Below are 17,623 nucleotides of genomic sequence, written 5' to 3' on the forward strand. Positions count from 1 at the left end.
AGCATAATGCAAAAGACAATCTAGCAACTGACTAATGGAATTGTGCCGGTATAAATACTACTGAAACAATCAGGGAAATGGGAAGCAGCTGAGAAAGGGGGAGGAGCATGTCAGGTGGGGAAACTGGTGGAAAAAGGCTATTTAAAGGACGAGTAGGGGTGGCTGGGTCTGAAATGACAAGACAGTGAGTGAAATGGAAAAACCAGACATAATATTGAATAAATACTGGAGGATCACGGATGATTCCTAACATGCATTCCTGAGTGCAATCAAATCTAACATCAGGCATTAGTAACAGTCATTATGGACTTTATCTCTGACAAAATTATGCCAATGCTTTTTGGAACCTGTGAGGAATCCTTATAAAGAAGGTCAGAGATGTTTACACTGGTTATTATGAGGAGGAGACAGTCAAAACTTGAGAACCTGAAAAGATTCTTAAACCCTGAGTACCAACGGGAAATACCAATGCGATGTGATAAGTGTTACAGTAGAGTGAAGCTGACACTGGTTGACTGCTGAGGGATGAAAATAGCTCTCTGGTGCTTTGATGATTGTGATCATAAACTCTCAATGCTTTGAAGCAATCATTTCATTTGAAAGTGTTCTCACAGTGCCATTTTCATCAAGTTGAGAGTGGAAAGTTCTCTCCTAAATTAGATTGCTATTTTTAAGTTTTGTTAAAAAGAAGAACATGCTGTATGCCCTTTAGGCACAACTGTACTGTTTACCAGTACATTGTGTGTGAGATCCTATTTTATTTGTACCATATATGTAAGTACAAACTGTTCTCACCAAGTGCTTGTGTCATTCAAAAAAGTTTTAACAGTATTCCCTCCTCTTCAGTGATCATGCTGACAGCAATTTAAGTCAGTGTATTTTATATATATACTAAACATATCTAGCTTACAATGTATTTTTTGTACCCTGTGTACACAAATGTTTTGATACTGACCTCTTTGAATGTTCCTGGTACGCTGCAGAATTTGTATATGGCATAGCAGGGGACAAACAGCATGGAGGACATGGCAACACACCAGCCAACTACGTTGGACCAATTAGGGAAGATGTACTCATCATACTTTAGGCCTGACGATGTCACAGTACTGGCGATTACAACAAACTGTGATAGACACAAGAGAGAGAAAGGAAAAAAAGAGAAACAGACACATAAGGAGTGTTACATCTGTTTGTATTAGTGCTGCTTGTAATGTTCAACGTCTCTTTATTAAAATAATTGCAGTGCACATCCATGGATCTGCAAGTAAAAGGTTGGATAAAGTGGATTATAATTGGTAGGGTGTGGTGTTGCATCATTGGTTTCTCGATCACATTACTCATCTCCAATGTCACGAGCACAATTGTGCATGATGAAAACGCTCACTTAACAGAGAGGCCGCATGTAATTGTTGCACTCCATTAAGTAGCAATTTTTTGACAAGCATGTCTACTCTTTTAGAGTACAAAAGCAAAGACCAAAATATATCGGTAAATAATGGTAATTCATTTTTAATTTGCCCCTTTTACTCACAATGTGGAATGACCAATTCTCCTGCATTGCAGCCCGTGTTACACATTTACACAGTTGTCCAGGGGACGGTGTAGACAACCATTTGTATTAGAGGAAGCACGTGACTGTCATGTGCTTGCTCTTATGCACGTGGAGTCGCAAGCTACTTATTTCACCTGCCAGTGAAGAACTCGTACTGAGGTTTAAACTGACCTCCATGAGCCCACCTTCCCTATGGGTACAAGCCAGAAGCACCATTGCTGCACCCTGTGGTGGTTGGTCAATGCTTTTTTTCCAGTGTGCCACACACTTTATTACATTACTTTACTTTAGCTATTGATTCTAATAGGGCTGCAATTCTAATTCTACGTTAAATCCCTGCGTCACTGACAAGCACACTAACGTATTTCCTGCATGCTGTAATAACTGATTCCTTCATACAGCTTTCGTCTGGAATCAGACATTATTCCTGTTCAGGAAAACCAGCTAAATGTAACTACTTCAATGTTTTTTTATTCCTCTCACCAGCAGAAAAGCGGGGCTGACAAATTTCCAGCATAGCCTCCAGTAGAGACCTGGCTTGAAGCCCATCATTCGCTCGATATCTTCGCTGAAGCGGTCCACACCTGGAGTGAGCGTGAGAAGTTACAGAGCAAAAGTAAAAAAAAAGTTGTTTTGGTCTGACGTGGTCTGACCCTGAGCTGATATAACTCATGACCCTTTTCTAAATGTCTACAGATGGTGACGAGATAGACTAGGATTGATAGACCTGCAACTGTGTGTCTTCTCGCATGCAATCTTATGACTTTGTTTTATTTCCTTGCTCACCCCTGCACTGCATACGTGAAAGTACACAGAGATAAAGTCGACAGGCTCTAACATTGATCAGAACTTTGTTGTTCCAGAAATGTGACACTATGTAAGTTACAATAACTAAACCTAATTTTATGATTACATTTATGATCTTGGTCTTCATAGTTTTTGCCTTGCAAAATCTTAAAATTAAAAACTAATCAACTTGGCCTGCTTTTTTTTTTTCTTCTTCAATATTTTTGTCACTGACTATTCTTCTGTCATCTTACATGTTTCACTGTGTTGTTGTTTTTTACATTGAGGGCGAGAATGGTTGAGCGGATAAGATGTGTCAGTTTTATCTTGCTAATTTCATTCTCATTTTGTAACGTCATGACTAACGTTGTCAATGTCATTTTGTAATGGAATAAGAGTACATCATATAAATAAGTAGAAGTAATTGTAAAAACAAAATCAATTTAATACCAAAGTACTGTAGAACTTCATACCGTAAAACCATGAAACTCCAATGGCCTCGATCAACACCGCAAATAGTATAGAAGTCCCTGCTGCATACTTATCTAACAGGGTCAGCACGTAGATCCCACCCTACAGAGAGGGAAAGAAGAAGAGAAAGTTTAGTGTGTGTGGTCTATAAATCTTCACCTTTGAAGAGAAGTGGACCCTTGTGTGCAGTCAATAAGCAATGGCCTCTCAGATTAATACATGTATATGGTTGTTTTGCCGTTTGAGGTGACTTAAAGTGCACTTTGAAGAGGACGAAGAACGGATTGTCGTGTGTATTGGAGATGTTGTACAATAAATCCTTGGTTTGTATCTGAAGTGGTACAATCTGTATCTTGTGCAACGGAAATAGCATGAGAAAGGCATCGTTAATCGTACACAATAATTTCATTGATTTGATAAAGGACAGAAACCATGTGAATCACCAAAGTCTGTATTTCTATTTACGGTTAGCATTTCCCCCTTGTGCTGATGCAATCTGAATGAATAGGGACTACAGAGAAAATTAAACATTTCCTTCCCGCCTACAACTTTAACTAAATTCTAATTTGTCATCAGAGTGTTATGCAAGAGGGTTTTTGATCTTTCCTTTGAAAGAGTTCTGGTATATTTTTCCTGAAACTTCACTGTGACGACATAACATCATCATGAGACTTGAATACTTCCTACCAGGCAGCGGTCACATCCAGTTTAAAGCTCTTATTAATCATGTTTTGAGACTACATGCCATCCCTTAAGTCATTACAGAGGAGTACCAACAAATTGAAATATTTTAAAACAATATTTCTTGCTGTGAAATGGCTAATATTGTAGCGAATGTTGTTCTTTGTACAGTTGTGCATGGCTGAAAAGAATACAAAACCTGATTTTGAAAGAAAATTTGAAGCATTGCATCAGCTGGCATGATGTCTAAAGTGGCGCTTTGACAAGTACTTCATTCAAGTATTGCATTTAAAGTTTTACTGACATTAGTAATGCAGAATAGTGCAACCAGGAAGGTTCCAAAGGCAGTGGCGAAGGTGAACATTTTCCTGTGTCTCTTGAGGATCTTGAAGTCATCTGATAGGCCTGTGATGACTGCCTCCATGCCACCCATCTGGTGGATACAAACAGAGAAAGACGTGAGACTCAGAAATGTCTACCCAATTAAAATGTTCTAATAGACACTATAACTAGACTTTAATTGAGGATTACAGTCAGTTTTGTATTCTGACAATGGTTTAGCCAGAAGAGATCCCTTTAGAGCAGGGGTCATCAACTACATTTTTTCAAGGGCCAGAAAAAACATGGAAACTCCATAATGATAACTGGCTCTTTAACAAGAAAAAGATCTCAGGCTAGGAGGCAGTTCACTGAGGAGTGATGGTTAAAGTCTGTGATTATGGAAACATTATTGTAGTATGCAGCATCCTGATTGGTGGAAAATGCTTGCAGAAAGAAATGGCTGTTGTCGGGTAAACATGTCACTGTCATAGAGGCTGAAGGGAAAAGTTGATGTGGAAAAGCCAAAAGCCCAGCTTTAATGATGAATGACAATGACAAGCAGGCTATGCACTCGTCATGTATGCCTCATTTTCAATGAAAGATGCTGTTGCAAAATAATACAACCAGCATCATCATCATCAAGAATGAAGAACTCGAACATAACGATTGCGTCATTCACGTGCATATTAAGTGGCCACTTATAATACCTCCATAGATTTACCGCTCCAGCGGAGTTTGGTTTGTTCAGCCAGCAGTGAGGTTCACAAGACTTTGTCCAAATTTCCAGATTCCCGGCAAACTAAGATAAACAGTTAGACTAAAAACCGATAGCTTTTGTTTTAGCATGTTTGTAAAAATTTGCTATTTGCAGAGTAGAGCTGTGTTTGCGTAAAACAGCGCGGTGGACAAGAGTGGACTGAGCAGACAGAGCAGATTGATATATCGCTTTCTACATGTTTATGCCAGTCTACACAGGTGAGTGCATTGATCAGTATTGACTTTTTGCTCACGAAGGTTTAATTGTAGCCTATTTACATAAAAGAGACTAGCGTGAGTTCATCTGCCCCAGCGGCCGTTGGTAACTCTCTCTGTATCGTTCCCAGTCAGGTGCTGCGTGTTTTAATGCACACACATCTCGGCTCAGCCGTGTATGTGGAGCTCGGGCATCCCAGCATGTGAATAGAGATGCAAATACAGGGGGCTGGGTTTTTGCTCTAAATGCTTGAAATGATAAATAACAGAACGCGTTTTTTCCTCTTTACATTTTGTGAATTCATGATTATTCTGCGGATGTGGCCCGCGGGCCGCCAGTTGACGTTCACTGCTTTAGACCTTCAACATGACAAAAATGTTAAGGATTAACTTTTAAAGATTCTTAAGTATGCTGATACAAACTGTACCCTAAAGTCCTTTATGTCAGATTGGCATAAGTAAATTTAACTTTTTACAGTGGTTTAGCAATTTCCAACCAAACATACTTTTGATTGGGTCATTTTGCAATTACAACATCATATGTGCATTAATACAGGTTGATAGGAATTGCTTTCAATTTTTACCTAGTTGGACAGAAAAGAACTTTATTATCCAACCAGGGCTGGGAAAAGTCCAGAACGATCATCCAACCGATGGCCGTCGGCACAAAAAAAGTCTAATAAAGCGATATTAACAGCCAACAGCAGGGGACGCTAATACGATCACAATATGCTACGTGTAAAAAAAGCCTAGTCAGGCTATCACCAGACCAAGCTCAATCTTGTAAGATTAAACATTACAGGGCGAAATCAAATCGGCGGCAGATCGGGCTGGGTTTACCCAGTCTATAGGCCTACATCATTAGACGTGACAATGGCTAGCAGAAAACGTAAGGAGAAAGGTGGATGGGAAAAATTCAAAGAAAAAAGGTCCAAGTCTCTCAAGACTGATGCAGCAAAATGCAAAAAGCTTACAGAGTTAATTTCACATCAGCAAGAGGTACTGGTAAGTGCCATGAAAAATTATAATAGGCTGCCTTTATCTCTATCTTAGCGAATTGTATAGTCAGCTATCAACATGGGTGTTAATCATGATTATGAAAATTATCGTGCCATTTAGTTCTGTCAAACTTAACGTGTTTAATAATTTCTGAAATAGTCTACAATATTGTGGCATAGTATCAGGACATCCTGGCTAGTGTCTGTTGCGCACGGGTAGGGGCGAATGGCCGGATGATGGGCCTATTTGGGAGAAAGTTCAGGGATGTTTTTTAGCCCCAGTCCGTGCCTGGCTGTGAATGTGTCTTGGATCCTACATCAGTCTAGATCCACAATGTTTCACTTCCGGGATTGCTCCCTTGCCGACAGAAATTCCGCCGGATTTCACTCATTTAGGCCGGATATCCTTTGCCTTGGGTTTCCTTTGTGTTGGCATGTTAATCTCCGGTCGATTTATGAGGACTATGGTTAACCTTTTCTCAGATCTCTGCAGGGTAAATCCAGACAGCTAGCTAGACTATCTGTCCAATCTGAGTTTTCTTTTCCACGACTAAAACAACTTTTGAACATAAACGTTCTGTCAAAACAAGTTCCTTTCTGAGGCTATTTTGCAGAGGTGCCATTGCTCTGCACAGCGCTTAGCGCCACCCATGATGATTGTGATTGGTTTAAAGAAATACCATTAAACCAGAGCACGTTTTTCTCCCATCCTGGAATGCTGTGTGGACTTGCCAGACCCTCCTTGGCAGTGCTGCGGAGGAAAGTCTGGCAATGCGTGACTAACATCAGCCTAATAATGAAGTACAGGCACAGACATAGAACAAAATACACATACCTAGTACATTACAGTTTAAAGTACTGACATGGTCTTCATCTGATCTACTTGTTAAATGATTGAGAAGATAAGTTAATTACTTTGGGAAAATTGCTGACAGATAGGAGGTGATTAAACTGTCTTTTGTTTATTTAGTGCCTGAGTGAGTCATTGGGCAGATGTTTTGTTAAATTACTTCTGGCTTTTGAAATGTCAAAGAAGGAAGTTTTTGTTGCTGGAGACTGTTTACAGTCACTTTTACACTGATCACAATGAAACATAGTTTAGCCCACATTACTCAACTCCTTTTACTTAAATTCTACAACTTGCCCCCACATTCAGTCGTCAAAAGTTAATAATTGTTTTAAAGGTTTACCAACCGCAGAGGTGCTGGACAATTTATTATTTGCCCTGCTTAACAGTTGGCAGTATCCATCCAAAATATCAAACACATTGGTATTATTATGTTGAATAAAACATATTAAGTCAGCCTGGATGTGTATTTATCATTTAAAAGTACCTTTCTGTTACATTAACAGCATATGTTAAAGGTACAATATGTAACATTTCTGCATTAAAATGTCTAAAAACAACCATACCTATGTTATATATTTTTTTGAGTTGTGTAGTTCCACTATCCCAAATGTTTCCACCAAATGTCAAATCCAGAGAAATGTGTTATTTTATTTTCAGACACGGGACGTTTCCTATAGTCGCCTGTCAGTGGTGTCATATAACCTTTCACCCTCTAGTTACTCGTAACTTCCGTCAAAACACGGCACCCAGATGATACGTTCGAGCGTAATTGTAAATCATACAATGTCACAGAAAAAAATACTCCTAACAGTAATACTGCTTTTTCTGCCATAAGGCATCATTTTGTGTTTAATTAAATGCCACTTTGCAACACAGTAATACAGCAGAGATCTTATTTATTGATACTTATCAATATCGATCCAGCTTAACGTTACTACAATGTGTTGGTTGACAAGTAGCTAACGTTAATGCTAATGATTGGTGGATAACATTATAGGGTTACAACATCGTTCAACACGCTCATAAAGTTATTAGTAGCGTGATTGTTTTCACCACGGATAAAAGCAGCGCTGGGCTAACCCACAAAAGGGTTCACCAGTAATGTTAACGTTAGCTGTATAGATAGACGACTAAGCTAATGCTAATTTAGCCAGCTAGCACACCCCGGTCTGTCTGCCTCACCCCTGGTGCAAAGAGACTTAATTTGGGATGAGAGCTGACAACACAGCCGGGACATGTAGCAATAGCCAGTTACCGTTAGCCCATAGCCAGCCAACAGCCAGCCACTATCATTACAGCAATCCATACAGTACTATAAGTACTATACAGCACTTAACTCCGGTGCCGGGTGCTTACGACGCCAACGGCAGTTTAATGAAGCGTCGGGAAACAGACCATATCAGACCCAGACCCAAATCCGAGTCACAACAGCGGCCATCCATAATGTTAGCGACGTCTCCATTAGCGCTACCGGTAAATCTCCTCCCTGCTGAATTTCTCCCCCCTTCACGTTTAGCTGTCTTTACAGTTAAATTAACCTGTCAAAAGGTGGGTTAAGCACCAAAACGAATAGTTAAGATTAAAGAAAAGTGAAGGGGGAGATCGTTCCGGGCAGCTTGGAGATGTTCTGCTGTTGCACAATGGCCATCGACCGTCCTTGCCATCCCGGCGGGAGATTCCCCTGGCAATCCCCACCCACACCCGTCTCTCAGCCTTGTTGAGTAGCTAGCTAGCTAGCGTTACAACAAACCCCATCCGCCCGGTGTTGAAACCATCCAAAAGGTGACACTGACATGTGAAATAAATTGTGATAGTCACTGTGTTTTTAGCTGCTGGCTAATGTTAGCTTGCTGGCTCACTAGCTAACTGGTCGTTGGCTACCAATACAGATCGAATCAAGAAAAACGTAATTATGTTGGGGAAAATGCAGCTATTTTATCAGAATGACATGAATAAACGTTACTAAACGTAATGTGAATAAACTTGAATGGGTAAACTCGTCCGTGAACAGATGCATTCTAACCAGCGAAGGTGTTTAACAATAAAAACTACAACTCCCATAATTCCATGTAACTTCCCAACGTCATCAAAAGTCCGTGTTTACAATCCATTGTTTTTGAGAGACCCCTAGCGGCAGAAAGTTACATATTGTACGTTTAACACTCATAACCTGAACCATGCTACCAGGGAAAGTTTAAAAGAGAAAAAAAATAATTTTGGGAATGTTATCAAGGGCGCGGGAAAGGGGGTGCTGAGTGCTGCAGCACCCCCTGTTGGCAGGAGCTGGATTTTATATTTTTTAAATAATTACTAATTCGCTGTATGACATTATTTATATTTTTGTATATCAAATAATGAGGCAAATGGCACAAAAGGGTTATGGATAGGTTCGAATATAGCCTACTAAAAATTAACTGTTATAACTGGTCAAAGTGAAATTGAGTCAAGTGACGTGACTCGCTGAGAAGCGAGCAGGCTAAGACTAGTTGACTGGAACGTTAGTTGTAGAGAAGAATATGTCGCAGAAAAGGATACAAGATTTTTTCTTAATGCGGCATAGTAATGCTGCTAAAATTAGCAAGATTTCATCTGTAAATGTTACAGTTGATGTTTCTTCGTCCACCACTGAGGCAAACTCTGTTGGGGCAGCTGAAAAGCCCGTGTCTGAAATAACGTTAGCAAGCAACTCGGCTAATGTTAGCAGCACCTTCATAGCATCAAACGATAACTTTACAGAAGGATTCGAAAAGCCCTGTCAGCCAAGCAACTTCAGTTATCCTGGAAGGAGGTTCGGGACAGAAACTTTTTCAACGGTCTTTTCAGCTGAGATGAGAATGAATGATAAGCCGTTTCTTGTGTAATTTGTTGTGTTTGAGTGCCATCTACTGGGCACAATTGGTAATTATCCTGAAATACAGGAATATGTTCAGCTTACTTCCTGCTCATGTGTGGAAAAGAACTATGGTTTACACGCTGGTTCACTGTCTCCTGAAACTTTGGTTATTCTGCAAAAAGAATAAGTTGCTTTAAATTCCGTTCCCTGTGAGGGCAATGCCTAGCCTGACAAGCCAGACCCACATCAAGATGTTGGGTCTGGGAACTCACCATTGACAGGGCTCAAGCCGAGGGGCGGGATAAACGGTTGTCTTTCAAATTCCCTCTGCACGCAATAGGATAGCGCTACAACCAGGCAGAGCAACGAAGAAGATAGCAAAACTAGTTGATAGATTAAACTTTTGCTGTATCTGGTCGGCAAAACTCCGAACACATCTTCCTTTTTTAAGAATGATTTCAGTGCCGTTCTTTTCTCAAAGAAAAGCTTAACTCCACAAGTCTTCCAGAAGACCGCTGTTCCCAGCAGCAGCAGCCATAAGCCCGCCCACCGACTCTATACACGATGTGATTGGCCTGACTAGAGTTTGGTTTGTCCAGCTCGCAAGTCAACGGACCCCCCTGGCTGCAAAATTACATTTTCTGCCGCTAGGGTGCGTCTAGATTTCTAGGCTAGCTAATGCCTGTAAGTACGATTGTTTTCATTGCATATGTTTTGTGTAACAGAAACCGCTGTGACGTGGTTAGGACACATTTGCTGTGGAGAAGGCACAAGTTAGGAAATTGGTGGCAAGGTTATTGCAGCCTGATTATTAGTATATATTTCCAAGCTAAACATCGCTGGTGTGGTTTTGACGATCAGAAAAGTAATTTACCTTAGCTATATACTGAAACAGGCTAATGATGTCAAGTGCGCTTCTGTGATGTTAGGGTGCACGCAGTGGAGTCGGAGTGGCGAGTGCTGTCGCATAATTGTGTAACAGTGGAATTTGTGGCTGCCCAGGACTTTTCTAAAACTTCTCACTCTCACCCATACACTGCGCTAAAATTACGTTTTTAGCTGTCAAAATCCGAAACATTTCATGGGGGGAGAAATCGTCAGACATCCGTTATTTTGTTATTCAGCACCCCTGCTCTAAAATAGGTTCCCGCGCACCTGCATGTTATAGCAGACTTGTTCACATAAGTCATGGTAATCTCACATAATTCAAAGCAAATTTGTGCTTTGGGAAAAATAAACAGCACGGTTCCTCAGAGATGAACTTGCACACTGAGTATGCAAGCACCATTATGTTCCAATAAATGTCAGGTTTAATGGGCAAGTCTTCCAACATGATACGTGGACATCATTACTAAACCGAAAGGGGTCTCAAAGTACACTGTGTCTTCACTGTTCTGTACAGGCACAGTAAAGGGAGTAGTTTTTCTTAGCACTGGATCAAACACAAGGGAAACTGTGCCTCGTTTAAGAGGAAGAGCCTTTTTTATGCATGAATTTCATCCGTAATATTCAACACTCAACTTGCGTCTTATTCTTGTATTTGTGCTTTTATACTTACGGAAATGTATGTAGCAGAGTGGTGATCCTGCTAAAGATATTTCTACTTCAGGTCATAAGAATATGATTGAGTTTTGTAAAGTGGTCGTAGTGGTTGTTGGGACTCACCGAGCTGTCAATGCCCAGAGTCAGCAACATGATGAAGAACACAATAGCCCAAAATGTTGAGCCAGGCAGTGTAGAAATTGCCTCAGGGTAAATGATAAACACCAATCCAGCCCCTGTACACACACACACACACACACACACACAAAAGTGATGACTTTCATAAATGTTTACAAAGTGCAAATTTGTATGCATGACCAAAATATTGTACCAATAAATAATGTCATAGCAAGTGAGAAAAAAGATAAAAAATATCCTCAAAATGAACCTGGTGGTTAATAACACATGTGTACCGAGTCGACCGTTCTCTGGGATATGTTTTCATGCTAATCGAATGTAACCACTTTTAGCGCTAACCGCTAATTAGCTTGTAATGCTAGTACTCGGGGCATTGGTAAAGTAAAAATAAATCTCTATTTCTATACCACTAACAAGGCTCAAAATAGCATTCCACTTCCACGGTAAAACTGGTCACATTCGATTAAGCATGAAAACATATCCCAGAGAACGGTCGACTCGGTACCCATGTGTTATTAACCCCTAGGTTAATTTTGTGCCGGAATTGTCTTTAATGCCAGGTGTGAACAGGGCCTTGGACACCAGCACTTACCCTCTGTTGCCACATCTTCAATTTTCACCCCATGTTTGTAAGCCATGTAACCAAGCACAGAGAAGATGGCAAACCCTGAGAAGAAACTGGTGACGCAGTTCACAGTGCTGGTCAAGAGAGCGTCCCTACAAAAAGAAAACACACAACAACAAAAACAAGTTCAAAAGAAAGCTGGGTTTCTTTATCTGTACATTTTCCATGTCTAAACTCCACAACTGTCCAACCCTGAAGGTCCATGTTAATAATCTCCAACAGTTTTGTTTTTAGTTGTAGCTTGGCGAGTCACCAACTTAATTTTTTACATGGACAAACTATCTCTTGTTAAAAGAGACATTAGGCCAGTAGCATGCTTTTGACCTGAACATGCAAAGTCAAAATGAGGCCATGTGTTACTTGATATCTTTCAAGTTTTCCATGGGTTGATCGTCTGCCAAACACTGTGTTTTAGATCGGATATTCAGTTTAATGAGAAACTTTTGTTCTCTGCTTCTTGGTGGTTTGATAGGTAATTAGTGTGCTGTTCTGTGGCCACTAACCTACGGTTGTCTAACAAACTGAACAGGGTCATCTCGACCATGGCCACCCCCTGGGCTGAGGAACAGATATCTCTTGATGAAGCATTTTCTTACCACACTGACTTTTCCTTCCTTTTCATTTTGTACTGTGTGCAGGCTGTGATAAGAACCTTGGCGAGAACTTTTTTTCAGTTTTTATTCAATCCTACTCTTCAGTTTGGTCGATCAGGTCATTACACACATGCACATGTGCTGCTTTACATCACAAGAGCCTGTGCCTCACTTAAAGCCTTGTATATGACAAACTAATACATTAATTACAGAGTAATTATCGTTTAGGCAAAAGAAAGAAGGAATTTATATTCATTTTACAACTGGAAGCTATCCAGTTCAAGTACAAGGCTCTGGAAATGTTATTTAAACAGAATAATTCAAATTAGCTTGTAGTTCTACAAAGTATTTCAAGATTCAGTTTTATTTTAAGTATGATTTCCTGATCATTTTGAATTGTAGTTTTTATTTTAAATAACCGAAAAGTTCAATTTGGAATATACTGTACTGATAATTGAGACGGGGCATTTTGAATTTTAAGTCCAGCAGGCCACAGAACCTTTTGAAAAGCAGGCATTTAACACAATCTTGTAGACATAACCAACAAAGAATGGCAGGAGTGCTGCGTCCTTATCTTGTACTCGTCTGATTGCTCTGGCAGTTTTCTACCAGACAAGGAAAAAAAAACCTATTTAAACCTATAAAATGTTCTTTCCTTGGTTCCTGGGGTTGTGTTTTCCTTACAGGTAGGAATCAATGGAGGACACACTGCTACTCACTCACTGCACTATACATTATGCAGATTTCCTCCATCTGTGTGGGCATTCAAACACAATTCTGTGTTCATTGCCTATTTTTCTAACAGCACTGGCTCATCCGGGTTGCTGCCTTTCACCTAGTTCAGATTTGATAATGCAAATTCCACCTGCCGGCAGTCCACACACATTTCTAAATGGGACATGAAAGGGGAGGAAGGCAGGAGGCCCCGTCTGGGGTTGAAGAAGGTGGAGGAAACGAGGACAGGACATGAGAGGAAGGGCCCATAATGCTAATTACTTACAGTCCAGTACTGATTTAGCTTGGAAGCCTCTTTGATGACACTTTGCATTATACAGTATTTCCCCCGTTGGGAGATGACGTATTTGATAAGAACCATTTTTTAGATAGCTGTACTGCAGCAGCGAGATCATGTCAGCATTAACAGTTTTTCAGTAGCTTCAGCAAGATAAGTTTTGTCTGCTGGGTGTAGTAAATTTACAAACATGATAGAATAACCTGCTGTTTTGCCAACAGCGTCTGCCTCCAACAGCCCCACCGCTACCTATTAATGTGGAAAAAGATAAGTGGCTCCCCCCCCCCCCCCTTTTTTTTTTTTTTTTGGAAAAAAAACCCAAAAAAAAAAACCAACAAAAAAAAAAAAAAATTTTTTTTTTTTTTTTAAAACCCTTTTTTTCCCTTTTTTTTTTTTTTTTTTTTAAAAACTGGGCCTTTTTTTTCCCCCCAACAGATTAGCATCACCTCTGCTGCTGCCTGATCCAGTTACATCCTGGAGGAGGCCAGCTGCTTAAAGACAGCAGGATGTTATGTTGCTGTGGGCTTGCTTTGGATTATAAAAAAATCACAAATAAAGTGCAAGCTCTTACCTGTAGCAGTTGTTGTCGAATTTGTTATAACTGGCAAAAGCAATGAGCACCCCAAATCCTGCTCCTAGTGAGTAGAATATCTGGGTAGCAGCATCAATCCACACCTAGAGCAAATATGAAAAAAAGAAAAAAAAAGAAAAAGCTTTTGAATTCCTAAAAACAATCCAGACTAATATACTACACAGATATGCAAATGCTGATTTTCATTTTTTAGGTCATTAGTTTCATCATTCAATTATTTTGACCAAGCTGTGTAGCTTTCTTTGGAAAACACATGGCTCTGGTTTGCAAAACATGTGAATTAAAGCTATACATAACTGACTTTTCCTAAACTCTAACACATATACATCAACTCAGCTAGTGGAAGATTGTATCTTAGGTATGTGTGCATTGAGTACATTCATTCATATACATACATTCAGTATGGGAGACACCAGTGGGAATCTAGCCTTTAGCCCTCAGAGATTGAGATACTCCTCCCAATAAATTACAGTAACCCAGACAAAAAGGCTCTCTAAATCCACATAGGCTAGACTTTGATGTACATGTTACTCATAGAGTCTAACATAAATGGAAAGATTCAACAAAAAACACAACTAACACATTGAAACATGGGATTTCATACTGAAAGCAAGAATCATTCATTGCTCTCACTATTGATCCTATGTGGACCCATTCAAAATCTCTCCAACACCCATGGATGGGTTGTGTCTCTAACCTCTAGATTGTTGAGCCGCTTGAAGTCTATGTGGAGGTAGGCCTTGATACCGTCCCAGGACCCTGGTAGAGTTATGCCTCGGATCAACAAAACAAAAAGTACCACGTAGGGCATTGTAGCTGTGATGTACACCACCTGAATACACACAGACAGATAAAAGGGGGAAAAAATACATCATGCAGCCCATTTTCATTGAACCATTCTTTCAATAAACAGAATCAGAATGTGGCCGACAGTATATATTAATAGAAAAGTGGAAAAAGTCCCACTCCCCCTCTCTTACTGTCTGACTCTTAGAGTTGTAAGGGTATGTGCTACACCTATACAGCATGAAACAATACTGTATGTACAATATGTAATGCAATATGTAGTGGATATGATAACTTAAACACTATGATTGTAACTTCAAAATCACAATGTTTGCTATAATTTGTAGCTTTATTGCAAGTAACTCCAGTAGATTATATAGCATTATGGGCATAAATGGGAAAATAGTCTCCATGTTTATGTCCAATGTTTATCACTGACTCCTGACTTGTTCGACCCAGTACCGACAGTTTATACTGAGCTGCTTTCCAAGATGTCTGCGAAATGTATCACAGCTACAAACATTTGTGCAGATATTATAGTTGGCATAAAATGATTTGGCTTCTAATTTTTTTTTCAAGCAAAAGAAGTAGAAATCGAGAAAGTAACAATGGTTGTTGTTTGGTGGTCCAGGACTGTACCTTCCCTGAGGACTTGACACCTTTCCACAGGCTGAAATAGAGGATGAAGACCACCACCACAAGACACAATGACAAATCCCAGCGAGGCAGGCCCAGGTCCTGGATACCCCTACTCTCATGGAGATGTAGCACACCCCGTCTGCAGAAAGACACCCACACACACAACAGAAAGAATATATACTGTATCATGATATCCATTGGACATTCTTTAATTCTGATATACTGTATACTCTTATCAGTGAGAAATCAATAATTGCTTTGTATTATTAATAGATAATAAAATCGTGTCCTATAAGTCACAGAACTACGATAAGCACTACCAGGAACATATAATGTGATGTCATTGTTATATGGTATGGTATGTTATTTCTTTTGGCTACATCTTAACTGTTAAAGACGTAGAACAGGCCCACCCAGGTTCTGTAGCAGCTGAGGGGAGTTTAAGCAAAACAGCCCACACTGTAGGTGTCTTAGGTGAAGATGGGAAATGAAGTATGGGACAGATGCTCTCTTAGGACATGCATTACAGCATTCCACCTTTAACCAGCATTTCCAATCTGTTACTGCCATGTCATCCCAGTTCATCATTGGCCAAATTATTCAGTTAAATGACCTACAACAAATTAATTCAAATTTGTTTCAACAATAATGTGGAATAAATATCCTTTACCTAAAGTACATTCTTTGGTGAAAGCTTAGTGAAGCTGGTAAATACAGTTATCTGTTGACTGGAACATTTTGTCTTTCTTTTTCACCGAACTACACACAAAATGATTTTGAATGCTTAATGGTTTTAAATACCAAACACTTACTGTCAGATCAAGGATCAAGTGTTTTATTTTGCCACAGTGAAACGAAGGAAGAAAAATGGTGTCTCTTCCATCCCTATCTAAATATTTTTCCCAGCTGCAAGCTCATTCTTTGAATGTCTGCTCAGAGTAGTGGGAAGGAAGCACCCAACTTCAGATAATAATAGTGGGGTAAGGGCCAAGTTTATGTGATACAATACATCAAATTATTGCGGCCACTTCATTTAGACACTGCTTTCAGTATGTTGTCCTATCATCTGGTGACATTATGGGCTCACCTGCATTACTGTCTTATGTTGAAAATGTTTTACAGCTCACTTAAAGAGCCAACCACGAAAGAAAATGGACTTACAGTAATACATGACAATATGTTCTTTCTCTTCACTTTTTTTTTTCCCAAGACTTTCCTCAAAAAAGAGACAATAAAGTTTGCATGTGATGTTACGGATAAACAGCGGAACTGGATTTGGATCTGATACTCAGACTGCTTACACAACAGCCCGAGACAAAACACCCTCAGGAACACGCAAACTAAAGTATGTTCAGACATGCAATCCGAAGGGACCAAAGGATCTGTGAAACTCCTCTTCATCATTTACTTATCTGTCGCTGATAATAAATTCAAAGTTACTGGGTCCATGGGGACGCAGATAGCGGCGTGAATACGTCAGTTTATTTGTGGAGGGAAATTTAGAGTCTATGCACTGACCTGAGGGCCTCGTAGTGTTATGTTGTAATGCCTCAAGGCCTCCTTGTACATCTGATAGCATTAGTAGTGCACTGCCAGTAAATAACATCACTATAACATCAATCAAGGTCCCGTTGGCCCAGTTACTCTAAACACATTTATTCTTATCGTTACTCAGCTGCTATCCTAACACTCAATGTTACCATTAGTTGGTCTCTGTGTACTTTAGGCTGGCACACTATTGCATGCAGTCTGGTCTTAATGTTGGTTACAGAACGTGAAATAGGGCATGCAAAAATATATAAATAAAAAGCACTACAGACCTGAGTTTCAAAACACAGCTAAGTTCTATCTAGGTTCTATTTCATTTCAACCTGATTTATTTAATTAATTACAAATGCACTATACTTGTTATTTTAAATGTAATTCTTTGAACAAATGTGTTACATGGCATGTGCGATTGAAGTGAAAGCAATATTTTCAAGTGTCTATGTAAATAGATTTTTTTGTTTAAATGAGGGTCATTTATCAAGTCTAGTTATCCTTGACATGAAATCAGATGTGGTTGCTTCAGGCTAGATACAAAGAGAAGGGATATGGGTCCATGCTAATGAAACAAGTTGTTGTCATCATTTCTTTCAAACGTTTTCTTTTTCTATTCCTGAAAACTTTGTAACTGAATCGGATATACATTACTGTATGGCTACTTGACTGATTAGGGGGACTTACACAGAA

The 17,623-nt window shown here is 39.7% G+C and overlaps 1 protein-coding gene across 1 annotated transcript in view; it reads right to left on the minus strand.

Annotated features, from left to right (window-relative positions):
* Positions 1–17,623, minus strand: part of slc6a2 (solute carrier family 6 member 2) — a 34,404-nt gene that overhangs the window by 2,678 nt on the left and 14,103 nt on the right. The window contains exons 5-13 of the mRNA XM_039795793.1: positions 15,392–15,530; positions 14,664–14,798; positions 13,946–14,049; positions 11,737–11,861; positions 11,130–11,242; positions 3,795–3,923; positions 2,812–2,911; positions 2,036–2,136; positions 956–1,123 (exon numbers count right to left, since the gene is read on the minus strand). Coding sequence (XP_039651727.1) covers positions 956–1,123; positions 2,036–2,136; positions 2,812–2,911; positions 3,795–3,923; positions 11,130–11,242; positions 11,737–11,861; positions 13,946–14,049; positions 14,664–14,798; positions 15,392–15,530 — 1,114 coding nt within the window. The remainder of the gene's footprint in view (positions 1–955; positions 1,124–2,035; positions 2,137–2,811; positions 2,912–3,794; positions 3,924–11,129; positions 11,243–11,736; positions 11,862–13,945; positions 14,050–14,663; positions 14,799–15,391; positions 15,531–17,623) is intronic.

Source organism: Perca fluviatilis, chromosome 3 (assembly GCF_010015445.1).
Source record: "Perca fluviatilis chromosome 3, GENO_Pfluv_1.0, whole genome shotgun sequence".
Lineage (NCBI taxonomy): Eukaryota > Metazoa > Chordata > Actinopteri > Perciformes > Percidae > Perca > Perca fluviatilis.